General features: G+C 35.9%; 1 protein-coding gene across 1 annotated transcript in view; it reads right to left on the bottom strand.

Annotated features, from left to right (window-relative positions):
• Window positions 1-21,634, bottom strand: part of RIF1 (replication timing regulatory factor 1) — a 53,187-nt gene extending 31,553 nt beyond the window's left edge. The window contains exons 1-15 of the mRNA XM_054562661.1: window positions 21,549-21,634; window positions 21,267-21,380; window positions 20,443-20,521; window positions 17,493-17,589; window positions 15,810-15,937; window positions 15,623-15,717; window positions 14,596-14,785; window positions 12,983-13,075; window positions 7,158-7,296; window positions 4,982-5,133; window positions 3,613-3,724; window positions 2,776-2,949; window positions 2,040-2,150; window positions 1,341-1,403; window positions 1,016-1,116 (exon numbers count right to left, since the gene is read on the bottom strand). Coding sequence (XP_054418636.1) covers window positions 1,016-1,116; window positions 1,341-1,403; window positions 2,040-2,150; window positions 2,776-2,949; window positions 3,613-3,724; window positions 4,982-5,133; window positions 7,158-7,296; window positions 12,983-13,075; window positions 14,596-14,785; window positions 15,623-15,717; window positions 15,810-15,937; window positions 17,493-17,589; window positions 20,443-20,521; window positions 21,267-21,380; window positions 21,549-21,574 — 1,674 coding nt within the window. The 5' untranslated portion in view covers window positions 21,575-21,634. The remainder of the gene's footprint in view (window positions 1-1,015; window positions 1,117-1,340; window positions 1,404-2,039; window positions 2,151-2,775; window positions 2,950-3,612; window positions 3,725-4,981; window positions 5,134-7,157; window positions 7,297-12,982; window positions 13,076-14,595; window positions 14,786-15,622; window positions 15,718-15,809; window positions 15,938-17,492; window positions 17,590-20,442; window positions 20,522-21,266; window positions 21,381-21,548) is intronic.
• Window positions 21,635-25,240: the final 3,606 nt, after the last annotated feature.

The raw sequence follows: 25,240 nt of genomic DNA, 5'->3' as shown, positions 1-25,240 counted from the left end.
AACCCACAACCTCTCACTTTGAGGAATGATGCCTAACCAACTAAGACATACCAGTCAGGGCCAAAAGCCAGCATTTCTAAGGACTGCTAACTAAAAGCTGAATCTAAGACACGCCTCTCAAATGTGAAAGAGCCTAGCAAACTGCTGTCCCAAAATGTTACTTAACCTGAACTATTTAACTACAGTGACATATATAACAAAAAGCCTTAAATTAGTAAAAATATGCTTCACATATATTCATTTGAAGCCGATACTAATGAAAATAAGAGCATTTGCAAACTCATTTATTTTGTTCCTGGCCCATAGTGCTCTGCATTTATCAACCCATTTAGTTAGAACACTGCATTCTCTTTACAGAGGTAAGAGAGTAAGTAGATAAATTGCCCAATTTTACTCAGCTAATAAATAGGCTGAGATGAAATATGTTCAGCTCCAGAACTCTTGCTCTGCTGCCATAGTAGATACTGAAATAATACATAAAGGAAAGGGAACAGACTCGGAATTTATGTAACGGTGTCATTTGCTCCAGCTACAGATTATTTTAGGAGATTCACTCTTATAAAGTGTATCTAATTAGCTTTTTCCTTCTCTACTACATAGGATAAAAGAAATGTTTAATAGAAACATCATTACATTGGTTAGTTCATTTAAAGCACAAAAGCTCTGTAACATTATTACCAGATGTATACAAAGAAATAACTAATGGAGTGTCAGTCTTGTCATAAAATTAGTGTTGATTCCAGTGTCTTCAGTTCAAGTTTCATGTCCTTCATCATTTACTTAGTGTAGCTTATCCTTTTTCTTATCACAATGAAAGATTTTTAAAGCTGCCATTTTAGCCATTTGCTTTACTAGTTTCAAATGAGTAAAAGTCAATGGAGTAGCATTTATTTATAGGGTCAAACTCCTGATTTGATTAATATTTGATGTTTTCCCAAATCCTGATCTGTGCAAGTATCTTCAAAAGAAAATTCAGTGTGGTTTTTAAATTCTGGCATATAGGTATTATACTTACCAGTGTTTTCGATATAGGAAATACTTCTGATTTCACTATGGTTTCCAAAGATTTTAATAAAAGGGTCAAAACCTCAGAACCTGGTCTCTCTTTTTTGTTACCTATCAACAAGCAAAAAGGAGGGATATGGTTCTAAGCATGCATGTATTTTTAGGGGTAAAAATATACATTTAAGAGACTGAAAACTGGTTTTTATTAAATCCACAAAGTGTTTTAAACTTCTGAAAGCTATACTTCAAAAAATTATTTAAAAATAAATTTATATAAAAGCCAAATAATTTACTGAATGCTGTAAAATTCATCTGATCAGTATTATGGCGCTTACCTGATTCAATAACTGACTTCACTAAGTTAATTAGCTCCTTCCAAATAGCACTGACAACTGCATCTGTCAAAATAAAATGTAAAGGACTATAATGGCACCCTTTTTCATCCTTAAACTAAAATAAATTGAGCAATACTTAAGAATATGATTCTCCTTGTAACACTGAACTTAGTAATCAGTTTATAAAACACTATCACCTCATTTTTACTTAGCAAGAAATGTGTTTTTTTAAAAAGGACTGTAGCATATTAACATTGGGTCATGTAACTATGGTTAATTATTTTCTTTGTTCCATCACCTGTATTTTCTGTATTGAAAATATTTAATCTCTGAAATAAGGAAAAACAAAGATCATGATATCTGAAAACCACAAGAAAAAAAATTCCCAAGCCAATTAAATAGCAAACTATTTTATGAAATTTCTTCTCATTTGATAGGCTTTTGAACATAGGAGTTTAGGTGTAACAAGCCTGGGTTTGTTTGAATCATGGCTCTACCTCTTACTATGTGACTTTGCAAAAGTTATTTACTTCTCAGAACAATAAAATATCCTCATCTGCAAAACTGACTAACACAAAAGGTTACTATGAGGATTAAACGAATCACGTATTGCTCTTACAGTGCAATCTAGCTAATAGGTGATACTATATAAATATTAATTTTTTAACAAATAATTTTAAAAACCTCTTAAATATTTACCAGAAGCATCTTTTCCAACTGCAACAAAGCTATCATGAACAGCAGTGATAAGTGTATTTGCGTATTTGGAAAAAAAAGAAGAGTTGCTGATTAACGGATGTTCAAGTGGCTCTAGAAGAAGAAAAGAAATAATTATGTTGCATCAAAAGTTTTACAAAATAAACTTCTCAATATAAAATTTTATGTGGTCTGACATGTTTGTTATTTTAAAAACTTATTTCATAAATAATTACAAAATATTTTTATTAAACAATATTTGCCCTACATGCATATCTATAATAATTTCAGTCCTACACTCCAAATTATACACAAATAATTTTTGCAAATAACACTACCTGAGTTGTAATCATTGGTAGACTCATTTTAGGCTTTTTGAAAAATACCTTAAACCTTGGTTGGTGTGGCTCAGTGGATTGAATATCATCCTGCAAACCACAAGGTTACCAGTTCAATTCCCAGTCAGGGCACATGCCTGGACTGTGGGCCAGGTCACAGTTGGGGGTGTGCGAGGGGGAACCAATCAATGTTTTTCTCCCTCTTTCTCTCTCCCCCTCTCTCTGAAAACAAAATCTTTAAAAATAAATATAAAAAACACATACTAAAAAAAAATATGAACTAAGAAAACTTCAAGCTCATTTCTAAAATCATTCCAGTACCAGTCAAATTCCCCTAGTCCTAGTGTACTGTGTTCTGAATTGTTTTAGTAACTGAAATTATTTTTAAAACAATTAAATACCTAAGCTCAGTACAAGTTTGTTTTGCTTAGCAAAACTCAAAGCTTCTGGACCCAAAAAAAAATGAAGTAACATTTCAAGTCCTAAAAGTTGAATGGAGGGGATTGTGGCCATTACACCAAAATTCGAACTCAAGTTCATCCGGGGGGTTACGGAGGCTCCATATGGGGAAGCACCTTAAAAAAAAAAAAAAAAAAGACGTTATAGAAGCTTTAAATTATCCGCCAAAATGAATATATTTTATTTATTCCTTTTAAATGAAATGCACCAATAGATGTTAAATACCGCGTTTCACTAATTAAAGTTTTCATTTAAAACCCACAATACTGTTCCAATTATATAATCTTACTAAGAACATGATTAGTGTTACACACCATTTAAATCTATATAATTCTTACTGGTATTAATCCACACCCTGAATTATTAAAATGCTGGTGGTGTTCCTTAAACTTAAATATAAAAATTTGGCTCAGAATAATTAATAGAAAATAATAATGGCAAATCATTATCTTCCAATGGTGGACACACTAAGCCACATTTCTTATATCTTGTTAAGATCTGTTGTTTTTAAAGGCAACCATAAGATTCTGGTTCTGAAACACAACAGTCTGTAATGAACTTCACATGTGCTAAAGAAGATGGATCTTTCCAACTACAACAATGCAATTATAGCAGGAAACATTTAACACATACAAAAAACAATGAAGAATATGTAATGAACTTTGTGATGGGGGGACCAAAATTATGAAGTGCTTCATTTTATGTGAATAACACTGAATAAAACCTTCAGTCAAAGCAATTCTTAAAAAGGAAGTAAAACTAGCATGTCTGTTTCTTACCTTTATGTTGAGGAGTCATAGGACTTAAGCTTGGAGAAGTAGCTACACGAGATGAATGAGGTGACGCATTAGTATCCATGCTTATTGTGCTCTGAATTAGAGGCACACAAACCTATTGGGGTAATAATAAAAAAGAGGTATTGGTAAATTGCGTAACTTTCATATTTTTAAAAAGCCTTGCATAATACAGTTAATTTCTTTATTTTTCCAGTTAATTCCTTTAAAAAGCAGTCTAAACTATTTTAGTATGTTGAATTTTATGGGCTGTTTCAATGCACAGGTTTAAAACTGAAATTTGGAAAAGTGAGCATTTTTATTAAACTGTTATTTGCTCTAAATATGTACTCTCTGTAAATTTCACTTGTAAATTCCAAAGTGTACACAAGTAATTTTTGCAAATAACATCTACCTGAGTTTTAATGCAATTGGCAGACTCACTTTAAGCTTTTTAAAAACATATGTTAAAAATGTACTGAGACAACTTCTAGGTCATTTCTAAAATTCTTTCTAGTACCAGTCAATCCAGCCAATGAATTATGCCAATGAACGTGCGGGACAACTGATACAATTAGCTTAGAAGAACCCTATAATGGTAGAATTTGGAAAAATTATGATCTCAATTACATATTACTATCAATGTCCAATTTTAATTAGTTCATCTTCTACCAAATTTAAAAAGCTTAATACATTAAAAATGTTTTAAACTTGCTAAAATTTTCATGTTCCTTTTTAATAATACGCTCCCCACTTATGTTATTTACATAGACTAGAAGGCAAGGACTACAGACCCAAAAGTATAATTTCCTTGAAAATTGAAGATAAGCATTAAAGAAATTTTAAAATGGTATCAGACCTATCCTTTTTTACTTCACTTTTAAAAATTCAGAAATGAAGGATAAGATTAATTACAAAAACAAAGAGGTATATATAAGATTAAGTCTGTGTCTAAATGTCCAGAATGATATCAAAATCTAAAGGAATTTGTAAATCATATGCATCAATACTGAAAAGCTATAATAGGATTTAAATAATTGGTTATTACTATGTAGCCTATAAAAAGGAGATACAAATAATAAGAATCAATCCAATTTTGTTATCAACCCAGTGCAGCACTTGACTTCTATTTAAAAAATACTCAGTCTACTCTCAATTACATTCTAAACCCCATGGAATTCCTTTTTTAAAATCTTCATAATGTCCCTAAAAAACTTAGAATATCCTTTGAGGGAAAGGAACTCAAGTGTGTGTTAAGAAAAAAAGATCTCTCATGTCATGGTCTACTAACACATAGCAAAAGTAACACTGAAAAATTAAAGAACACATTAATTAAAAAAAATACACAATGTTATAGTCAAATTTGTAATGTTACCTGTTCAAAATTAGCAGGAAGATGAGGTCCAAGTCTCATTAGCAAATACCACCAGACTTCTAGTTTGGTTAGTGCTAATGCTTCTGTTCTCACGTGGATGGAACTCAAAGGCTGCATTAACAACTTCAGTCTTTTTGCACTACATAGTATTTCTTAAAGAGAATGAAATAAGTACCCAGTTAAAAAGAAGAAAACATTAAGAGCTAAAGAGCAGATTTTAAGAATGAGTATGCAATAGTCTCCTTTTACCACAGAAAGAGAATAAATTTAAAAATAATTTAATCAAGAGCGAGCCCTTCCTGTTTCACCCCAAAATCTCCCGACAAACTCCAATTAGCCTAGAAAACAACACTTAAGAAGGCAGCAATAAAAAATAAGTACTATTTATTATATACTGTGTGCAAGGGATGATTTTGCAATTAAGAGACATTTGGCAATGTTCACAATATTTTTGATTGTTACAACTTGAGAGGCAAGGGTATGGAGAATGCTACTGGCATCTAGTGAGTGGGCTGCATCCTGGGATGCTATTAAAAACAGGAAGCAGTCCTCCACAACAAACAGTCTAGCCCAACATGCCAAACATTGAGAAACTGTCCAAGCTGCTTTAATATTTTCATTATCCTTACTTAACAGGTAAAAAATAAAGGCATATTTTTTACATTCTGTCAAAAATGGTTATTTTTAAACTTTACTAGTAATTTATTTCACCAAGCACTGTACCTGTTGTTGCCATTAGATTTTGGAAATCTAAATAGATTTATTTACATTCAGATGTACTCTACATTAACAATAATCAGACTGAAATTCAGAATAAAAATTAAATCCAATTCTTTAAACATTATTTTTATCAGAAATACGTAGTATGTGATATGTGAGTGTAACTAGGAGTATATAAAAAAAGACAGTCTGTGTTTAGGTAACTTATTAAAAAGACAAGTTAGAAATAAGTATAAAGCCACAATAAGTGTAAAACAATGTTTTCTTAAAACTCTTGTGCCATTTAGCTTTTAGTTAACCTTTCCATTAAAAAGTAAAGTCAGACCACTGTGAGAACAAATGTTCTAATTCTTTAACTAATTCTGAGAGGAGCTCCACAGTAAAATCCTCACAGCATGACTTCAGTTCCCGTACAATAATCCATTCATTCTCTTTTAGTTACAAGGCTTGCTTTCACTCGTGACAGCGATGGGTGCCCAATTTTGACTTATCTAGTCTCCTGTTTAGCCATTCTACTCAGTGAGGCTTAAGTGGCAGTGTATGCAGAATTTCTAGAATGCACATTATACAGAGCTGACTCAGCTAAGTTCATTTCAGCTCTCTGTCTTCCCTCCTTCCTATGGAGTGCGACTAAGGCACACTAAAGATGACAGAATAGAAAGTCAGGCATCTGATTCCTTAATGACTTCCTGGATCCATAATACCAGTCACAAACTTTCTAGCTCTGGACTTACATTATCTTCTTTAAGCCCCTCCTATTTTATGCTGTAACACTCAACACATTTAGTTCTAAACATTATCTCATGCTGACAGTTCATAAACAACAACAAAAAAAAGGTGATATTTCCAATTAAAACTGGAGCCTGGCAATGTGCTTTTACCAATATTTTCAATAAAAGCAATTATGGTTAATGCAAATAATCACCTTATAAAACACGTTAAAAGAAAAACAAAAAGGTTAATGGTCTTTGGCAGAAAAAAATTATAGAATTAAGTCAACATTACTTAGCAGACCTGGTAAATATACAGCATCAATTATACCTAAGACTAAATTATCCAGTTAAGTCGGTACTAATACTGACTCACTTCTGGGTTAAATATTCTTTCTTATATACATATCAAACACCTTCACTAATAGGAAGTTAAGGTCAAGGTAAATCAAAAGGAATCACATATATATTAATGTAAACCTACTACTAACTCCATCACTCACTGATATGTTTGTTACATAAAAATCACAATTGTTTCCTTTTTGGCCATGTGACCTTTGGTAAATTACTTAATCTCTCCAAAATGGTAACAATATTTACTATTTCAGGTCCATTGTGATGATTAAAAGAGAAATAGGCAAAGTAGTCAACTAAACTGTTGGCATGTATTATGAAAGCCACAATGGTATTTGTCACTTTGTTCATTTTTTGACCAAAAATATTCAAAGTTTTAAAATATTACTTACCTGGATTTAATGCAAAATTATCTATTAAACTCTTCCAAGCAATAAAAGCTATTTTTTTAATTATGGGTGCTCCACTACGAAATCCCAGTTCTTCCAGCTGTAATAGGGAATTAATGAAACTCCCGCTTCGATGCAAGGTCTAAAAAGGAAAAATCATTCAAAAGTTATTTACCTGATGGAAACAATACATAAGGCACTAGTATCATTCTTCAATCAGTTTCAACTATGTAAAAGTCTTAGGAATTTAAAGTTTAAATAGAACCAAATTCTGTATGTACATTCAAAATTCAAGATCACAGAATACAAAGCTCCATGAAGTATGTACCATGTAACACAAAGCATTTCTAAAATATTAGAGAAAATCAGGAAGTACCAATTTTACCAACATAATACCAAAAAGGGAGTATATCTATATGAAAAAATAAGAAATGTTAAACCCTGAAACTAATAAGAACAAACTTTTCAAATAGAGTAAAATAGGCAAGAAAAATGGTTAAGGGAAAAATGGATAAAGGACATGTTAACATGTACCCTAAGAGAAAATACATAAAAAGATAAAACACTGCCCTGGCCACCATGGTTCAGTTGGGCATCATCCCACAAACCAAAGGGTGAGAGATCTGATCCTTCAGTCAGGGCACATGCCTAGGCTGCAGGTTCGGTCCCTGGATGGGGCACCTACGAAAAGCAACCAATCGATGTTTCTCTCACATCCATGTTTCTCTCCCTGTCTTTCTCCCTCCCTTTCCTAAAATCAATTAAGTATGTCCTTGGATGAGGATTTAAAAAAAAGATAAAATATGAACAGTCAAAAGTGCCTATAAACTACATATACTCAGAACAGATTATCAATAATAACAGAAAAAAACCTGGCTTAGACAATCACAAGGAATTCACAAGAAAGCCCCTAGAGCTGATGAAATTAGTTCAACAATGTCTCAAGAGTACAAGGTTAACACCTGAAAGTCAGTTGTAGTTCTACATATCAGCAACAATCTGAAGAGGAAGTTAGGAAAGCGATTCGGTCTATAATGGCACCTAAAAGAATTAAATACTTAATAAATCTAATCAAGATAAAGACTTGTACACTAAAAGCTACAAAGCATTGTTGAAAGAAATTTAGACTTAAATATGTAGAAAACCATCCCACGCTCAAAGGTAGGAAGATCTACTATCATTAAAATATCAATACTACTCAAAGAAATGTAGATTCAACTCAATCTCTATCAAAATTCCAACAGCCTTTTACGGGGAGGTACGAAGGGCACAAAGCAAACCAATCCTTAAATTCAATATGGAATTGCAAAGAACCACAAATAGCCAAAACAATTTTGAAAAACAAAGTTGGAGGGCTGGCTAGTGTGGCTCAGTGGATTGAGCCTAGCCAGCGAACCAAGAGGCCGCCAGTTTGATTCCCAGTCACGGCACATGCCTGGGTTGCAGGCCAGGTCCCCAATGGGGGGGCATGTGAGGGGCAACCAATCAATGTTTCTCTCACATATCAATGTTTCTCTCCCTCTTACTCCCTGCCTTCACCTCTAAAAGTAAAAAGAAAAAAAAAAGTTGGAGAACTCACACTTGACTTCTAAACTTACTATAAAACTATAGTAATTAAAACATGGTAGTGCCCTAGCTGTTAGCTCAGTTGGTTAGAACAATGTCCTAATACACCTAGGTTACAAGTTTGATCCCTGGTCAGGGCCATTCAAGAAGCAACCAATAAATGTATAAATGAGCAAAACAATAAATGGATGCCCCTCTCTCTCTTAAATCAATTAAAAAAAAAGGTAGTGGCACAAGAACAAACAGAGTAATGGAACAGAAGCCCCCAAATAAACCCTTCCATATACTGTCAATTGGTTTCACAAGTATGCCTAGACCTTCTGGTAAGAAAAAGTTTATTCAACAAATAGTGCTGGGAAAATTCAATATCCACATGAAAACTGAAGCTGGACCCTTGTTTTATATACAAAAATTCAAAATGGATCAAAGATCAAAATATACAAACTAAAACTATAAAGCTCATAGAAGAAAACACAGGGGAAAAGATTAATGCACTGGATTTGGCAACAACTTCATGGATATAACACAAAAAGCACAAGTAACAGCTATTTATTATCTAGATTACATGCATTTCATCACATTGACCTTTTATGCATCAAAGGATCCTATCAAGAAAGCAAAGCCAAACTACTGAATGGGAATATTTGCAAATCATGTATCTGATAAAAGTTTAATATCCAGAAAATAGAACTACAACTTAACATAAACGAAATCACCAATTTAAAAGTGGGCAAAGGCTGGGCATGTAAAGTACAGCATAGGGAATATAGTTGATCACCCTGTAATAAAGATGTATGGTCCAGGTGCCAGGTCGCAAGGGTGGGGACAACACGGGACAGGATCACTTTATAAAGTATATGGTTGTCTTAACAATTATGTTGTACACCTGGAACTAATACAAAATACTGAATGTCAAACCGTAATTGAAAAATAAAATTTAAAAAATAAATACTACTTTCACAGGAAAATCTATATAAATTAAAAATTTAAAAATAATATAAATAAAAAATAAGAATGGACAAACGCTTTCCTGTCATCTGAGTTGTGTGGAGTTGGCTCTTGGATCTCTGAGATTCAAAAACTTAAGGCTTCTTTGCCAAGCAAGTGGGCTGTCCTCACCATGCCACAAAATGAACATACTGAGCTACCACCATAAACGCTACAGATATTACTCAGATTACCATGAGAAAAAGAGAAAGAAAAATTGAGTTTCATCAATGTTCCAAGAGATCATACATGACTGGTATGAAGGCTAAGCTCTACTATAAATGGCATTATGTTAAGAAAATAAGACTATTAAGATGCATGAAAAGAGAAACACCAAACAAAAGAATGATAAAAAGACCACAGGAAACAGTACCTCCCCTGTCCTGCTGGACACAGCGGGACAGTCCCAAGCTTATTTCGAGTACTTTCAAAATAAAAGTGAAAAGAGAAAGAAAGACCATCTGCCCAAGGTTCAAACCCATGGAGAAACAGAAATATTAAGTTACTGGAACAGGAAAGAGAAAGGAAAATGTATGAAGGAGGCTGGCTATTAAATTCTGCTGTCTGCTACTGAAAATGGCTATATCTGAAAACCATCTAAATATAAAAGATTCCTTAAGCCAATGGACTTATAATTTCAGTAAGACCCACATCATATGGAAGTCATAAGCGAAAGTCATCTTTTGCTTGTCAATACATAGTGTGCAGAGAAATCCCTCATCCCCGCTATATATACAAGTTAGGGATTACTACCACAACTGAAGTGAAATGTGGGCAATTTGGGCCTTGTGACATGAGGCAGTTATTCAGGGGAAATATGCCCCAAATAATCCTGAAAACGATGGACACATAAATCAATTACACTGACTTGACAGCTGTTTCACACAAGAAACTCCTCATAATTATTGAAGACTACAAACAAGTCCGAAAAATCACCATTACTATGTTTCTGAATTGTACCCAAAAGTCTTGTACGTCCACAATTATCGAGAGAACTATTATCATATTGTAAGACATTAAAATGGTCCAGTTAAAAAGGAAAAAAGCTATTATCCAAAAGTGGAAAAATAAGTTTTGACAAGGATGTGGAGAAATTTGAACCCTTGTACATTATTGGTAGGAGTGTACAAGGGTGCGGCCACTGAGGAGTTTGGAGGTTTCTCTAACTAGTTCAACATAGAATTATCGTTATGACCCAGCATCCACTCCTATACACATATCCGAAAGAACCGTAAACAGAGAATCCAACAGATACCTGCACACCAACTTTCATAATCACCAAAAGGTGAAAAGAGGCCTATATCCATCAACAAATTAGTGTATAAACAAAATGAAGTACATACACACACATAATTATTCTGCCTTAAAAATGAATGAAATTTTAATGTACTATATGGCTGGACCTTGAAAAAATGATGATTAGCAAAATAACACAGAAGGGCAAATACTATAGAATTGCACTTTTATCAAGTACCTAGAATTGGCAAAACCATACAGACAGAAAGTAGAAGTTACCAGGGGATGGTACAGGAAATGCACAGGGAATAATTAACATAGTAGTCTTTGTTGGGGATAATGAAAAAGTTTTGGGTATAAATAGCAGTGATATTACACAACTTGTGAATGTATCTAATACCACTCAACTGTACACTTAGGATGGTCTTAAGTATTATATTGATCACAATAAAGAAAAACATATACCCTGTTCTCAAGGAAACCTGGCTCATAGACAGAGCATATAGTTAATTCTCATTATTCAAGATAGCTATGCTTTAAGTCATTTCGAATACTCTGTTAAGGAATACTGAGCCTAGGAAAAGTGCAGTTAGGTTCCTGAGAGCCTCTGGTCACCTTTGTTTCAACCAATCAGTACACAACCCTGTTTTATGTTTATTTTTTAAGAGACACCTTACTTAATATACAATCATACAATGCTTAAAAGGGGTATGTTCTAAGAAATACATCAGGCCATTTTGTCATTGTGTGAACATTACAGAGCGCACTCACAGAAACCTAGATGGTACAATGACTATACACTTAGGCTATATGGTACAGTCAATTTCTTGACTACAGACCTGTACACAGCATGCTACTGCATAAAACATGAAGTTAAATCAAGCACAAGAGAAAATGATGCAATCAAGAGATGAGGTAAGCCCAAGATGTATGAGGCTGCTGTCAGGGTAATATGGCATACTATTTTACAGCAACCTTTTCTTAAACAAGTAGAAAGGATACATTCTAAAATGATGATTAGTATAATACTTACACCAGTGATCATCATTTATTATTATCATCAAATATTATGTACCATACATAGTTTTATGTGATATACTTTTATGTGACTGGCAGAGCAGGTTTGTTGATACCAATATCACCACAAACACGTGACTGTGATCAGGCAATAGGAATTCTCAGCTCCAGTATAATTTTATGGGACTACTATCATATATGCAGTCCACTGTCAATCCTGTTAATGCAGAGTGCATCACTGTTTCACTAACACTGAACTCCTGGCCAGGAGCATTGTAACTGATGCCTGAATAAAGCTTATCTAACACCCCTATTTTCTCCATAAGGCACAGCCGTCTTCCTGTACTTAGGAACCACAGACAGCTCTTCAACACTACACTTGGGGGCCATTAAAAGATGCAATCATCACCTTGGCTGAGTGGCTCAGTTGGTTAAAGTGTTCTGCCATACATCATAAGGTCTTGGGTTCAATTCCCAGTCAGGGCACATACCTAGGCTGCAGGTTTAATCCCTAGTCGAGGCATATGCAAGAGGCAACAGATCCAATGTTTCTCTCTCGCTCTTCCTCCACTCTACCTCCCTTCTCCTACTCTCTCCCCCTTTCTCTAAAATCAATAAATAAGCATGTCCTCAGGTGAGGACCAAAAAATTCCATGATCAGGAAAAAGGTCAAAATGCAAAAAATGTGGCATTAAATGGATTATGAAAAGGGACATTTAAAGGATATATAGAGAGCTCAAACAAAAAGGCAAAGCATAACCTTTCCTATTCAAGGTCAGCTGGGAACAAATGCACTGGGGAACTCAAATTTTTTTGCCATTCTGCATGTCTGTTATACACACTGGTAATAACTTTAGGAAATGATATAGCATAGTACTGATGTTGGGTTTATAAATAAATTTTAGTTGGCCGATGTATTTGCATATATGGTATGATAATGAGGATTGACTCTACCATGTAAATAAAGAAATGAAAGTGACTGGCATGTAAAACTGTGCACTGTTCTTTAAACACAGACTTACCTTCCCAAGAAGTTTGACAAACAAAGGCCATAATTTTAAAACATAAGTCTCATTTTTACTCATAAATAACTTTTGGAGTTCTGAAAGTAATTTCTGCAAACAAAAGAAAAAATATTTACCAAAAGGATTCTTGGAAAAGAAAAAAATACGCAGTATCAAATTGGCTGATTGTCTCAGCTAAATAACTTTACCCAGTTTTATCAGGAAAACTTTCATACACATAGCAAAGCTGAGAGTTTTACAATAACCATACAAATATAAATAACCATTAACATTTTACTATGTTTGTCTTATCAATCTGGCCATTCTCGCTTCCATTAATCCAGTTTAATTTTTGTCTACCAATATTCTTTCCCCTAAAAACTTCAGCATGCGTATCATTAATAAAAGTTCAAATGACAATGTTTCAACTTCTTACTCTAACTTTAAAAATACATCAACAGCTTCATGGATAATGGACATCTGAGAAAATTTTAGTTCAAATACATAAAGAATTTTGTATTTGCTCTTAAAAATCAACTTATTAGAATAAAAAATTGCAAAGACAAGTGATACGTTGAGACTCCAAACATTACTATGAAGCAACTTTTAAAAGTGAACAAACAACACCCCAGTATTTAGAATGTGGAAGGCTCCCTCACTGTCTGGATTAATGCAGAACATCTAACCAATAGTTTCTCCACTCCTACTCAATTCCCTGTAGTCTATTCTCAACGCAGGCAAAGGGATCCCTTTAAACCCAAGTCAGTACATACACCATTCCTAGATCAAAAATCTTCAAACACGGTTTTCAGTAGAACCCAGAGTCTCATAACGACCCCCAAAGTCCTGTGTGATTTGGCCCTGTGTATCTAAAATCATCTCCTACTCCTCACTCTTATGAACTCTGCTATCATACTGCCTAGTGTTCACTGAACACAACCAACAGAGCAGGGCCTTTTGCTCTCATGGTTCCTCCCAAGAGCTAACTCTTGTATCACCTTGAAATCACTGTTCAAATATCCCATTATTTTTCTACCCTGCCCACCTCACCTTTCCTCTCCAATGACACTCCCTTCACCCCTGCTATTCTCCATTAACATTCTTTACTTAGTTCACTATATACTTTATTATCTCTATCACTAGAAAAATAAGCTTCCCAAGTTCCTTTTGTTCACTGGTACATTCGGTGCCTAAAACACTCACTATATAATAGGTGCTCAATAAATATTTGTTTCAAGAAAAAGGACTGAAAAACCTAATGCCTGAGGGAAATAACTTTAGAAAATGATACACAGTAGATGTATTTATGTGTATTAAATTTGGGATTATGCTAAAACAACCCAAATAGCACTGAATTAGTTAATATTCTCCCTTTTCCCAAAATGCAATCTCTTCTAATCAACATTCACTGGGGATGGAGTAAAATGCCTGGATCACAGTAATACTGAATAGACAGCTCCCCTCATTGCAATGCAGGATCAGTACGCCTACACTAACTTAAGCAATTCTTTGTTTTAATTCAAAGAGGAATTTCCTAGATCATAGTACAATTATACCAATGTAAGCCCTAAGCTTGGTGCAGAACCTTACAATGCAGTATTCAAAAAATCCTTACACAGAATAATACTTACAGTAGTCATAAGCTGCTCTGTGATGGATGCTATTTCTTGTTGTTTCTGAAGCAACAATGGCATTCCCATCTCTAAGGCAGTCGCTCCGCGCAAATGTACCTTTTGGGCTGAATGAACAACTAAAGGTATGACCAGTTTTGCCCACCTGACTGACTCTTCTCCCATTTGAACTGGGGCTTGTTCAATTAGCCTATAATACAGAAATCAACAATAATTTAGTTTGACCTCACCATTTATGCCTTAACTACCAGAAAAATAAGCAACACACAGAATAATAGTATAGTCTGTTAGTTTTAGATTATGTACATATATGCACACACACAAAAAGGTCTAATTTTTACTTGCCAATTTTTAGATTTCAGTATTATTCTTATAAATTTTAAAAATAAGAACATATTTTTTCTTTAAAAAATTTTAAACACTAATTATTTTTATGTAATTCAACTCAACATTCTTATAGGACAGGCAGAGAACTGTGATATGTGAGCATCGATCAGGGCATCAGAACACTTCAGTGGTTAGAGCAAATAGCTCAATTATTAAAAAAACAAACTTTAAAACGGAGATAAGACAAAGCTTATCAACAAAGTCTGTGCTGATAACATGTCCATTACAAAGAGAAGAGCAGGGACAGGTAGGAAGAAAGCAGGGTATTTTCTTGTTCTCCCATCTCCTGCTAGGCACTGTTAATGACATTCTAAATACCCTCTATACCTCGCTTGGGAGTCTACATTATGTTTTAAACTCTTGCAAAAGCTTTAACAGAAATAATTTTTAAACCCAAAATTATGTTATTAGCAATGGCAGCCCAACCAAGACTTTATTTTTAAGACTATCTCAGTAAAAACAAAGAAATCTACTGAAGCACATCTACTTCCTTCTTCTTTCTGTTACCTTTTTTTCTTGAAACTTTTAGTCTAGAGGCCATTGCCTTCTTTTAATGTCTAACTCAAATTCAAGTCCCTTTAAGTAAATTCTAAGTTTCCTGAAACTATTCTTCCAATTTGCAGAGCATCCAAATTCATACCTTATGATGACATTTAATGCTTCATAATCAACAACTGCAGAATGCATCTCTCCTCTATTAAATACTACTTCTAATGAATCGATTATACTGGATACCTAAAAGATAGAGCAAAATAAATACAAATGAAGTTAAGTGTGAATTTTTAAAATGGCATATAGTTAAGAAGACATATAAAAACTATACTCACTACTTTGCCAACAACTTCGGTGGGAAACGTCTGCTTGGATATCACCCAAAGTGCCCTAGTACATACATTTTTGTCTGAACTCATAACAAAATCATTCAATTTTGAAAGCAGTTCTTGAATATTTTTCTCTGAAAAAACAAGCAGTTTTAATTATGTGGAATAGTTTTCATCCTTTAAAATGTCAAATACAAAAAGAGAAAAATATATTCTTTGGTTAATAAATTAAATCCATATCCAAAGAGAAGGACCAGAGAAACAATACTGATATCAAACTTTCCTTCCCAAAACACAAAAATAAGTAAGATGGGAGGGCATATGTAGAGAAAACAGTAGATTCTAAATCAGACTAATTTTTGCAATTAAAATAACTTTATAGGTGTCACTAGTAGATGTGAACATACAAGATAATTTTTGACAAGATGTTAGTAACTGTACATCTGTGCTCCAAAATGAACAATCCCTACTTTGCTTTGCTAATGTTTCTACACGGTGTGGGCCAAAATTAGGTTTACAGTTATGAGCATGTGAAAAGTTTATTATTTATTACTATATTATTTTTCTTACAAACTGTAAACCTACTTTTGCCCTGTCCTGTATATAAAATAGGGCAGAAACTTTTCCTCAGAAAACAGATGATAACAACTTTCTAATGTCTTCCTTCCCTATTCCTGATTTCCCTTCTCTGAAGATCATCTCCTACATTTCCTTTACCATGGGAAACTACTAACTTTAGAGCAACGATTGAGATTAGTTGAAAACTTAGAAAGCATCAGGTCAATCTTATGTTTCATTACCACTTTTAGTTCTAAATCATCCCACTTACCACTATGTAAAAACTTTTTAATTAAGCATATCCTTTACTGTATATGCTTTTAGAAAATAAATGACTATCTAAATTAACAACTCCCGCCCTGGCTGGTATGGTTCAGTGGGTTCAGAGTAATAATACAAACCAAAAGGGTGCCAGTTTGATTCCTGGTCAGGGCACATGCCTGGGTTGGGGGGTGTACGAGAGGCAACCAATGGATGTTTCTCTCACATATCAGTGTTTCTCTCACTCTTTCCCCCTCTCTCTAGAAATAATAAAGTTTTACTTTTTTAAAGTTTTTTTTTAAGATTTTATTTATTTTTAGAGAGAGGGGAAGGGAGGGAGAAAGAGAGAGAGAAGCATCAGTGTGGTTGTCTCTCGCATGCCCCATACCTGTGACCTGGCCCACAGCCCCGGCATGTGCCCAGACTGGGAATAGAACCTTTGGTTTGCGGGCTACCCTCTGGTTTGCAGGCTGATGCTCAATCTACTAAGCTATACCAGCCAGGTCAGGAGTTAATAATTTAGATGGTCATTTATTTCAGCTAGGACAAAATAAATAAAAGTTTAAAAAAAATGTTTTCTTTATTAACTTCTTACATTATTAACTTCCAAAGCAGATAACTGTTTTAGAAAGGAGAATGTTCAGTTCCCATAGCAAGTATTATAAATAGGCTTATTTTCTTTTAGAGCAAATTTTACCATTATCAAAAGGCTATGTCTAAGAAAAAGAAACTTTCCAATGATAATCTAAACATTTCTCAAAAGCAAAGTCTAAACTATGTTATATATCTAACAGAGATAACAGTATTTGTAATAATGTCAAAAGCATATACTTATAAACTTCAAAATATTGTCATAATAAATTTAACTACCTGATAGTCCTGAGGTAATTTTGGGATTATATAAGCAAAATCCCAAGGCCTGTAGAGCAGCACAACTAAGCTCTGAATTTTGACTGGAAATGTGAGCCTACAAAAACAAACAAATAAAAAAAAACACAAAATACTTGTTACAAGTGAGTACAACTGTGAATCAATGTTTAGAGAGCAAAATTTGACTGAAAAGCAAAATCACATTTTAATACAATCAACAAATCTTTGAAAGTAGATGAAATAAGATCCAGAGGCCATGTATACAGCATAGCAAAGATAAAGGTAAAGTAGTTAAGATCAACTAAAAAAGAACATTTTTCTTAAAAGATAAAGAACATCTCTGCACACCTGAAAGTGAAGAAAGAAATGCTAAAGCCACTGGACGAGAAATAAATAGGAGCAAGGCCCTTCTACAAAGGGAAAGCAAAAGACTCAAACACAAAAGCTGAAATCCTAGCATTAAAGAGGAGCTGCACCTCTAAGAGGAGGGAGGGGTTGAAGTGTAGCACTTACTGCTAGGAGTTTTAAACATTTCAATCTTAAAAAAAAAATCCCTACACTTTAAAGTCAGAATTTGAATCCATATCCACCTGGAATTCAAAGCCCAACCCATATTATGTATGTAAAAGCTATGAAATCCCAAACTTGTCAAATATATTCTCCAACCCTATTAATTGAAACCCTGTCTTTCTTGGTACTTTCCTATTCCAAAGTGATTTATGTTCAAATCCCCCCATTTCTTTGAATCAGGTATCCTAGGAGTCTTCTGCTATTTGTTACTCTTGAGCAGGAAGAATAAATGTTAGTAGTAAATATATCAACAGGCACTTCCCTGGGATATCCATTTATAATTAATCAAACAAAATGACACAAAAACCAAAGCCTTGGGCATAAGGGATATTAAAGACATCTATTCAGTCAACTACAAATACACAAAGGCTAATACACCTAAGACTTTGAGAGCTACTTCTACATCTCCTGGATAATAGTTGGCATGTGTCTGCAATAAACTTTTATTAAACACATATTGACTGAAAGGGTTTCTTAGAAGTGGTATGTCTCATCTTCAAGAATGTTGTCGGTTCATGAAAATACTAGCAGAATTCTAAATAGCACATTTCACTCAGTATGATTCCTGTTCTGAAGGAACTCAAATATATTTTAGTGCTTAGTAATTCACACACAAACCTGTTGATTGTAATCACTCAGGTACTTCTACAGAGAGTTAAGTTTTAGAGGAGTCAGAAGTCATATTTTTTTTCTGCAAGGGGGAAGGCGTTGGTACCTCTAACCTCTGCATTGTTAAAGTCAACTGTTAATTGTTCATCAGGCATTTTAGTTATAAAACCTATCTACAAACATTGCACTTTTACTCAAAACGCATGCAATTCAGTTCCTGACCCTCTACGCTGTCAAATACCAAATACATGAAGAGGCATGTTTTCATACCAAATACATTGTCTCATGCCACTTAACAGCGATATGTTGTGAAATGCAACATATGCACCATTAGACAACTCTGTCATTGTGCGAACAACATAGAGTATACTTACACAAACCTAGATGGTGTAGCCTAATACATGCCTAGGCTATGTGGTACAGCCTATTGTGCTCCTAGGCTTAAAAGCCTCTACAGTATGTTACCATATGAAACCTGAGATTAAATCAAGCACAAAAGAAGATGATGCAATCAAGAGACGTGGTTAACTACAAGATCTATAAGGCTGCTGCCAGGATAAGTTTTATACCAAACTTTTTTTATTAAGTAGAAAAAGTATGCCCCAAAATAATGATAAAAAGTATAGTAAATACATATACCAGTAACATAGTCATTTATTATCAAGTAGTATGTACTGTGCATAATTGTATGTACTATTCTTTCCTACAACAGGCAGCACAGATTTGTTTATAACACGAGAATAACGCATTGAGCTGTTACGCTGAGGCCTACAATGTCACTAGGCAATCTGAAGCAATAGGAATTCTTCAGTTCCATTATAATCTTATGGAACCACTGCTGTATATCCTTTTGGTGTAAGCTGTTGACCAAAATATCATTATGCAGAGCATGATTATACTGCTGGAATGTGGTACGTGACAATGAAGGAAAATGGGTTAATAAATAATATTACTACACTAATACTAGTAATGTATTGAACTAATTACTCCACAATAAAAGTTAAGTTCTTGCTTACATGAACAGCACCAATGACTATATTGGAACGTTCAAAAGGTAGGCGATAGATACCTCAAATGCCTCAACGTTCAGCCAGAAATCATGCTAAAATACACCATGAATATCTTGATAGGATATTTCTATTTAAAAACACAAAAACAGGATAAAATTAAGAACTCAAAGGAACTTTGGAGATTGAGTTCAACCTCTTAATTCTAAAGACAAGAAAATTAAAAGTTAAAGTGTTAGGAAGGTCACAAAACCAGTGTATTCAAATGAGGACAAGGACATAGGCCCTCAGTTTGTGGTTAAACTATACCACCTTCCTATAATCAAGCAATAATGATAACCTTAATAATTGTGTTTAATCAGGCAAGAGTAGCAAAAATTAAGGATGTGAGAAGATAAAAAATTGACCAAAAACAAAATGACAGAATCATTTATGAGTACATTCCTACAAAACAGAGGTTAAGACAGATAAAATAATCTGATCACTGCTTTTAAGAGCAAAGGTTTTTGGATTCAAATGGCCTTGGGCAACTTTAGGCAAATTAAACCAATTTCTTCCGCAAAGTAGGGATTAAAGAGTAACCTCACTGGGACAGGAGTTAGATTACATTAGAGAAAACTGTAAGGTAATTAGGTACTTGATACACTGTAAATCTCAAGTAGTGCTATAATCTGCTTTTATTTAAATTCAAAGTTTTTATGAGTAAATTTGCAAAACTTTTCTCCCACAAATAAAAAGCTATTTAATAAACAACAGACACATACCTGTAAAACTTCGTATAGCCGAGGAAGTTTGTTCTCAATTTCTATAACGACTTCTTTTCCATCTTCTCCAGTAATACGACTTAAAAGCAGAAATAACACAAGTTTATGCTAATAGTAGGCATAAAAAAAGTATAACCACTCCCTAAAATACCTGTATAATCTTTTCAAAGTTTGTTAGAATTCTAGCAAATTAACTTGACCTACTGCTTAAGCTACTTAAGGACGGAATGCACTATACATCTGAAGCGCAAAAAAAAAAAAAAAATCCTCAGATTTACTTTTGCATCGACAATAAACAAGTTTGGACAGAGAAACCTATCCCCACTTACAAACTTACTAAATCTTTATCGTTCTGTACCTTTTTTTTATCCTCTCCACGCAATTTCCCAGTCACTACAGAAAACTCAATGTTTTGCAGGGGCAAAATATTATTAAGCGTTTGCAATTAAAATAAAACTCGGGTTACTGCTCTCGATTAAAAAACCAATTCTGGGTTGCCACACTGTCCCAATACATAAGCGACTTACACTGAAAACCACTCCTCCAGCCTGCCCACTTCCAACCAAACTTTTTTTAATTCTTCGATTGCAAGACACCGGAGCGGGCTTCCTCATTCCGAACGCACACCTCCGGCACTGCGGCAGCAGCCGGGAACGCCGCCCAGCAAGCACACACTCCCACCCTCCGCGTTCGCCCGCGAGCCCGCCGTCCTCACAGCTGCCAGACTTCTAGAGTACACGAACCCGTTTGGCCTGCCCCCCGCAACGATGTTCTCCTCCCCAGGAACCACCCGAACGCCCCTCCCCACTCCCAAAGAGCTTCACCTTGTCAGAGTAAGGTAAGCGTCGGTCTGCTCTCCATAGGAGGCAGAGTGATCTTCCAAAGTCTCCAAGAGCGGCGCGAGGAGACTCTCATCCGAGGCCGTCATTTTGGCCATCCTGAAGCACCGACCGGAAAAAAGAGAAAATCCAGTGACTGATGGAAGCAGCCCCGCGCCGGCCCAGCGTGGTTTCGGGCCCCAGACCCCCGCGCTGGCTCTGGGTCTCACAGTCCCACCGACCACGTCCATACCCCTGGCACCGGGCGCGCTGACCCTAGCCCCTAACCTCCTCCTGCGCCTTGCAACCCGCATCCAGGCCCACGGCGCTCGGGCCCAGGCCCTCTCCCGCCACCACTTTCCCGGGCAGCTTTCAACAGGGGGAGGAGACCGGCGTGGGGCGGGAGAAGCTGTGTATCAGAGGCGTCACACCGCGAGGGGGCGGAGGTGGCGCCCGACTGAGGATTCAGCGCGGCCTAGCACGGTGACCCCTATATTTACCCCCACGTATGAAAATCAGAACTGCGTCCTCTCCGCCGCTGTCCTGCACCTCCCGGACGCGGCCAAGCCTCGACTTTCCCGTCTGGGACTGTTTACTCACGCGTGCAGCCCGCACCTTCCTAGACTAAGATGGCGGGAGGGGCGGGCCCAGGAGCGCGCGAGAGTCGGCAGGCCTGGCGGGAGAAGGTCGAACAGACCCAACTGGCAGCGGCGCGCCGAAGTCATCGATCGCTACCTTACCCGCCTGCTGCCCCACCCCGCTGTTTGGGTCACACCTTGCGGGGCGGGAGGTATTTCGGCCTGAATTTAATCAGAGAGGGACTTGAAATTCAAAATGTTAGTGAATCTCCCTAATTCACCAGACTAAATTTAACGGACCTTCCGACTGTTTTCAAACTCCGATTTAATGCTTGTTGAAGTATTAGCAACAAATCATTTAGCAAGAGGAGCTCATTGTACTGCGATGTTTACGACTAAGACAGACCTGCGTCTAGATTGGTGTAGATTCCAGTCCTCGTTCAGTGTGACCTTAGCAAGTTCATCAAACTTTCCATGGCTCAATTTCCGCCTCCGTAAAATAGGGGTGGTAATAGTACCTACTTCAAGTAAAAAAGAAAACTAGGTGAGAGGCCAAGGTTCTCGAGTTTTAGTTGTACATAACAATGGCCTGAAGATATTCCTTGACTAACCTGCTGATTTCTGAGCCCCGCCCTTAGACATTGTGATTCAGTAGATCAAGGCGGCTCCCGAGGATCTGCATCCTATTAAGCCCCAGGTGTGCAAGGGTGGGGTCTTCGCCGGGAATTTACAGGGGAGAAATGAAGTAAACTTTTAATGAAAGTCAGTTCTCACCATTAACATGTCGCTCCCCTTTTCATTGCCTTCTGAGCACACTCCACAGCACACAGGATGGTGGTCACTTTAAAACAGGCACCTTAAGGCCCCCGCAGCCTTGCACTCTGGCCTCCCGGTTCCAGGCGTGGGGCTTACCCCGAGGCAGTACAACTATCAGTGCCGTAGTTCTGGGCTGTGTTTTGTTCTCTGCGTTATCTGCACCTAGCAAAGGGTCTGCCACACCAAGCACTGGATACAGAACGTGTTTCTTCAACGAAAAAAATGAAGGGAGGCGGAAGGAGCCAAGCTGTGAACGTTCCCTGGGCGCTGCTGAAGCAGCACTTACGGTGTGTTTGGAATGAGGAAGCCTGCACATGGTCAACCTTATTTCCTGCCTTACCTCGACTGCAGCTAGGTTCTGAACAGTCTGTCAGAATCTCTAACTTTCCTGTGTCTTGGAAGGTCTATGTTGTTCCCTTGTTTGTTTAGAACAGATACTCAGTTTTGCAAGTGAGAAACAGAGTCAAATAAATTCACAGCTTGTAACGAAATCCTTCCCTCTACTGTCCCCCCCCATGGAGAATAAATGCCTCCACCTCCACCTCCACCTGAGGTAGCTCTCGGTACAAAGATCCGTAAAAACAAGTATCTCGTTAATTTACTATTGTTTGGCTACATACCTCTGCTGTGCCTGAGTTGAGGGTTAGCGGGAGGGGAATTAGTTCCAGCCACAATCTCAATCAATGCTCCTCCCAGTTCTTTGGTATTTTCTGAATCTGATCTAAAGTTCTAAGAAATTGCACAGTCAAAACAAATCCTCTTCCCTTCCCTGACCCTTCTCCACCCATTATTCTAACCAGATTGCTACACCCAAGCTTCATTTTAATAGAAATTCTAGAGCCACCATCATGGATCTGCTTGCACTGCAATAAATCCATAATATTTGGCACTCAGATAGATTTTGAATTAATTTGTTTATGTACTAATTCATCTATCTTTTCATCTATCTTCTTTGCCTTGCCAAATCTTATATTTCTTTTTTTCCTTAGGATGTCTCCTCAGGAGTAAAAGGCTCACACTCTTAATCCAACACTTCCTTCTAACCTCCCCATTTTGTCTTTAAACACACATCAAATATCACACAGCAAATATCAAGTCTATAATCTTATACCTGTCAATGACTTCTTTCTCCTACTTGCCCTGAATGGTCCTAATGATTCTTCCTACCTAATAATTCTTGGGTCTGTCCACTCAGTATATACCTAGAATCCCAATTTATGACCTAAACATAAAATTTCACTATTATAACATTTTTAACTACTTTTTATTGAGTAGTAGATGCTTTCTATACATTATCTCCTTTATTCCTAAATAATTACTGAAGATGAAAAAGTACTTTTCCCAGATGTACAGATAAGCATGTGAAGCTTAAAGAGTAAACTAGAGAATTTCAATGTAGTCATGTGTAACTCAAAAACTAATCTATTTAAGCTACATTACTTATCAACATTAATGAGCTCTGCTCTGCATTAAAGGACTGTAGTGGTATAGGTTTCATGGTAGATTTACTCCTGACCATTGTAAGAAAATTCAACGTAAGGAGTCCTATGGAAGCTAACTACTTAAAGGACTCATAATACTTAGTAAAGTAAAGTATTCATCTGTAATCCAGATTACTAATGTTAATGCAATGAGCCCAGCTTTGGAGTCAAATGAGGAATCAAATACCGGATGCCACTGTGCAAAACTTGAGATCTTCCAGAAAAACACTTAGCTTCACCATGTCTTCATTAATAAAATGAGAAGAAATATACTAGCGTCAACATTCAATAAATGGTCATTTTTATTACCCAGTACCTATCACAAATCCTGGCATGTAGTGGGTATTTTAAAAGTGTTTATTACATGAATGAATAAACTATATTAATTGAAAAAATATTCTTAAATATATAAATTAGTTTAATGTTTGTCATTTAGAAATTGTGGAGTATAAGAGTTCTGAGGAAATTTGTAACATTACCCAACATGATAATTATTTAAAGAGCACCATGCTTTGAGATATTTTTTTTAGCTTTTAAATTCTGTATTGCTAAAAAATCCCATGATGAACTTTTCAACAATTAATAGATGGGAAAAAAATTTTAAGATTATTTCGTCTCATCAGTAGTTCATATCAATAGATATACACAGCTAGTAACATGCCCCATACTAACATGAAATCTGCTACCCTTACATTCAGACCTATTCCACAATGTTATCAAATTGTATTCACTAAGAGATACTTTATTTCTTCAACAGACCAAAAGTCTTATCTGGGCAAATAGTTTTACTCTTTCCACTGATCTACTGCAGAGAGTGCCTACTATTAATGACCAAACCAATTCATTTTTAGATGAGAAAATTGAAACCCTTCAAGTTCGCATGAAAAGACAGAGACAACATAGTATAATGGCTAAACCTGGAGCCTGAATGATAAGGTTTGAATCCTGTCTACAAACTTGTTTTTTTTTTTGTAAAGGTTTTATTTATTTATTTTTAGAGAGTGGGAGAGGAGGGAGAAAGAAACAGAGAGAAACAGCAATGTGTGGGGCCTGACCCAAAACCCAGTCATGTGCCCTAACCAGGAATCGAAACTGTGACCTTCAC

Source organism: Pteronotus mesoamericanus, unplaced genomic scaffold (assembly GCF_021234165.1).
Source record: "Pteronotus mesoamericanus isolate MK-2021 breed Mesoamerican mustached bat unplaced genomic scaffold, CSHL_Meso_final scaffold_651, whole genome shotgun sequence".
NCBI classification, from domain to species: domain Eukaryota; kingdom Metazoa; phylum Chordata; class Mammalia; order Chiroptera; family Mormoopidae; genus Pteronotus; species Pteronotus mesoamericanus.
The sequence above is the reverse complement of the archived record's forward strand: the minus strand, read 5'-3'. Positions and strand labels throughout refer to the sequence as shown.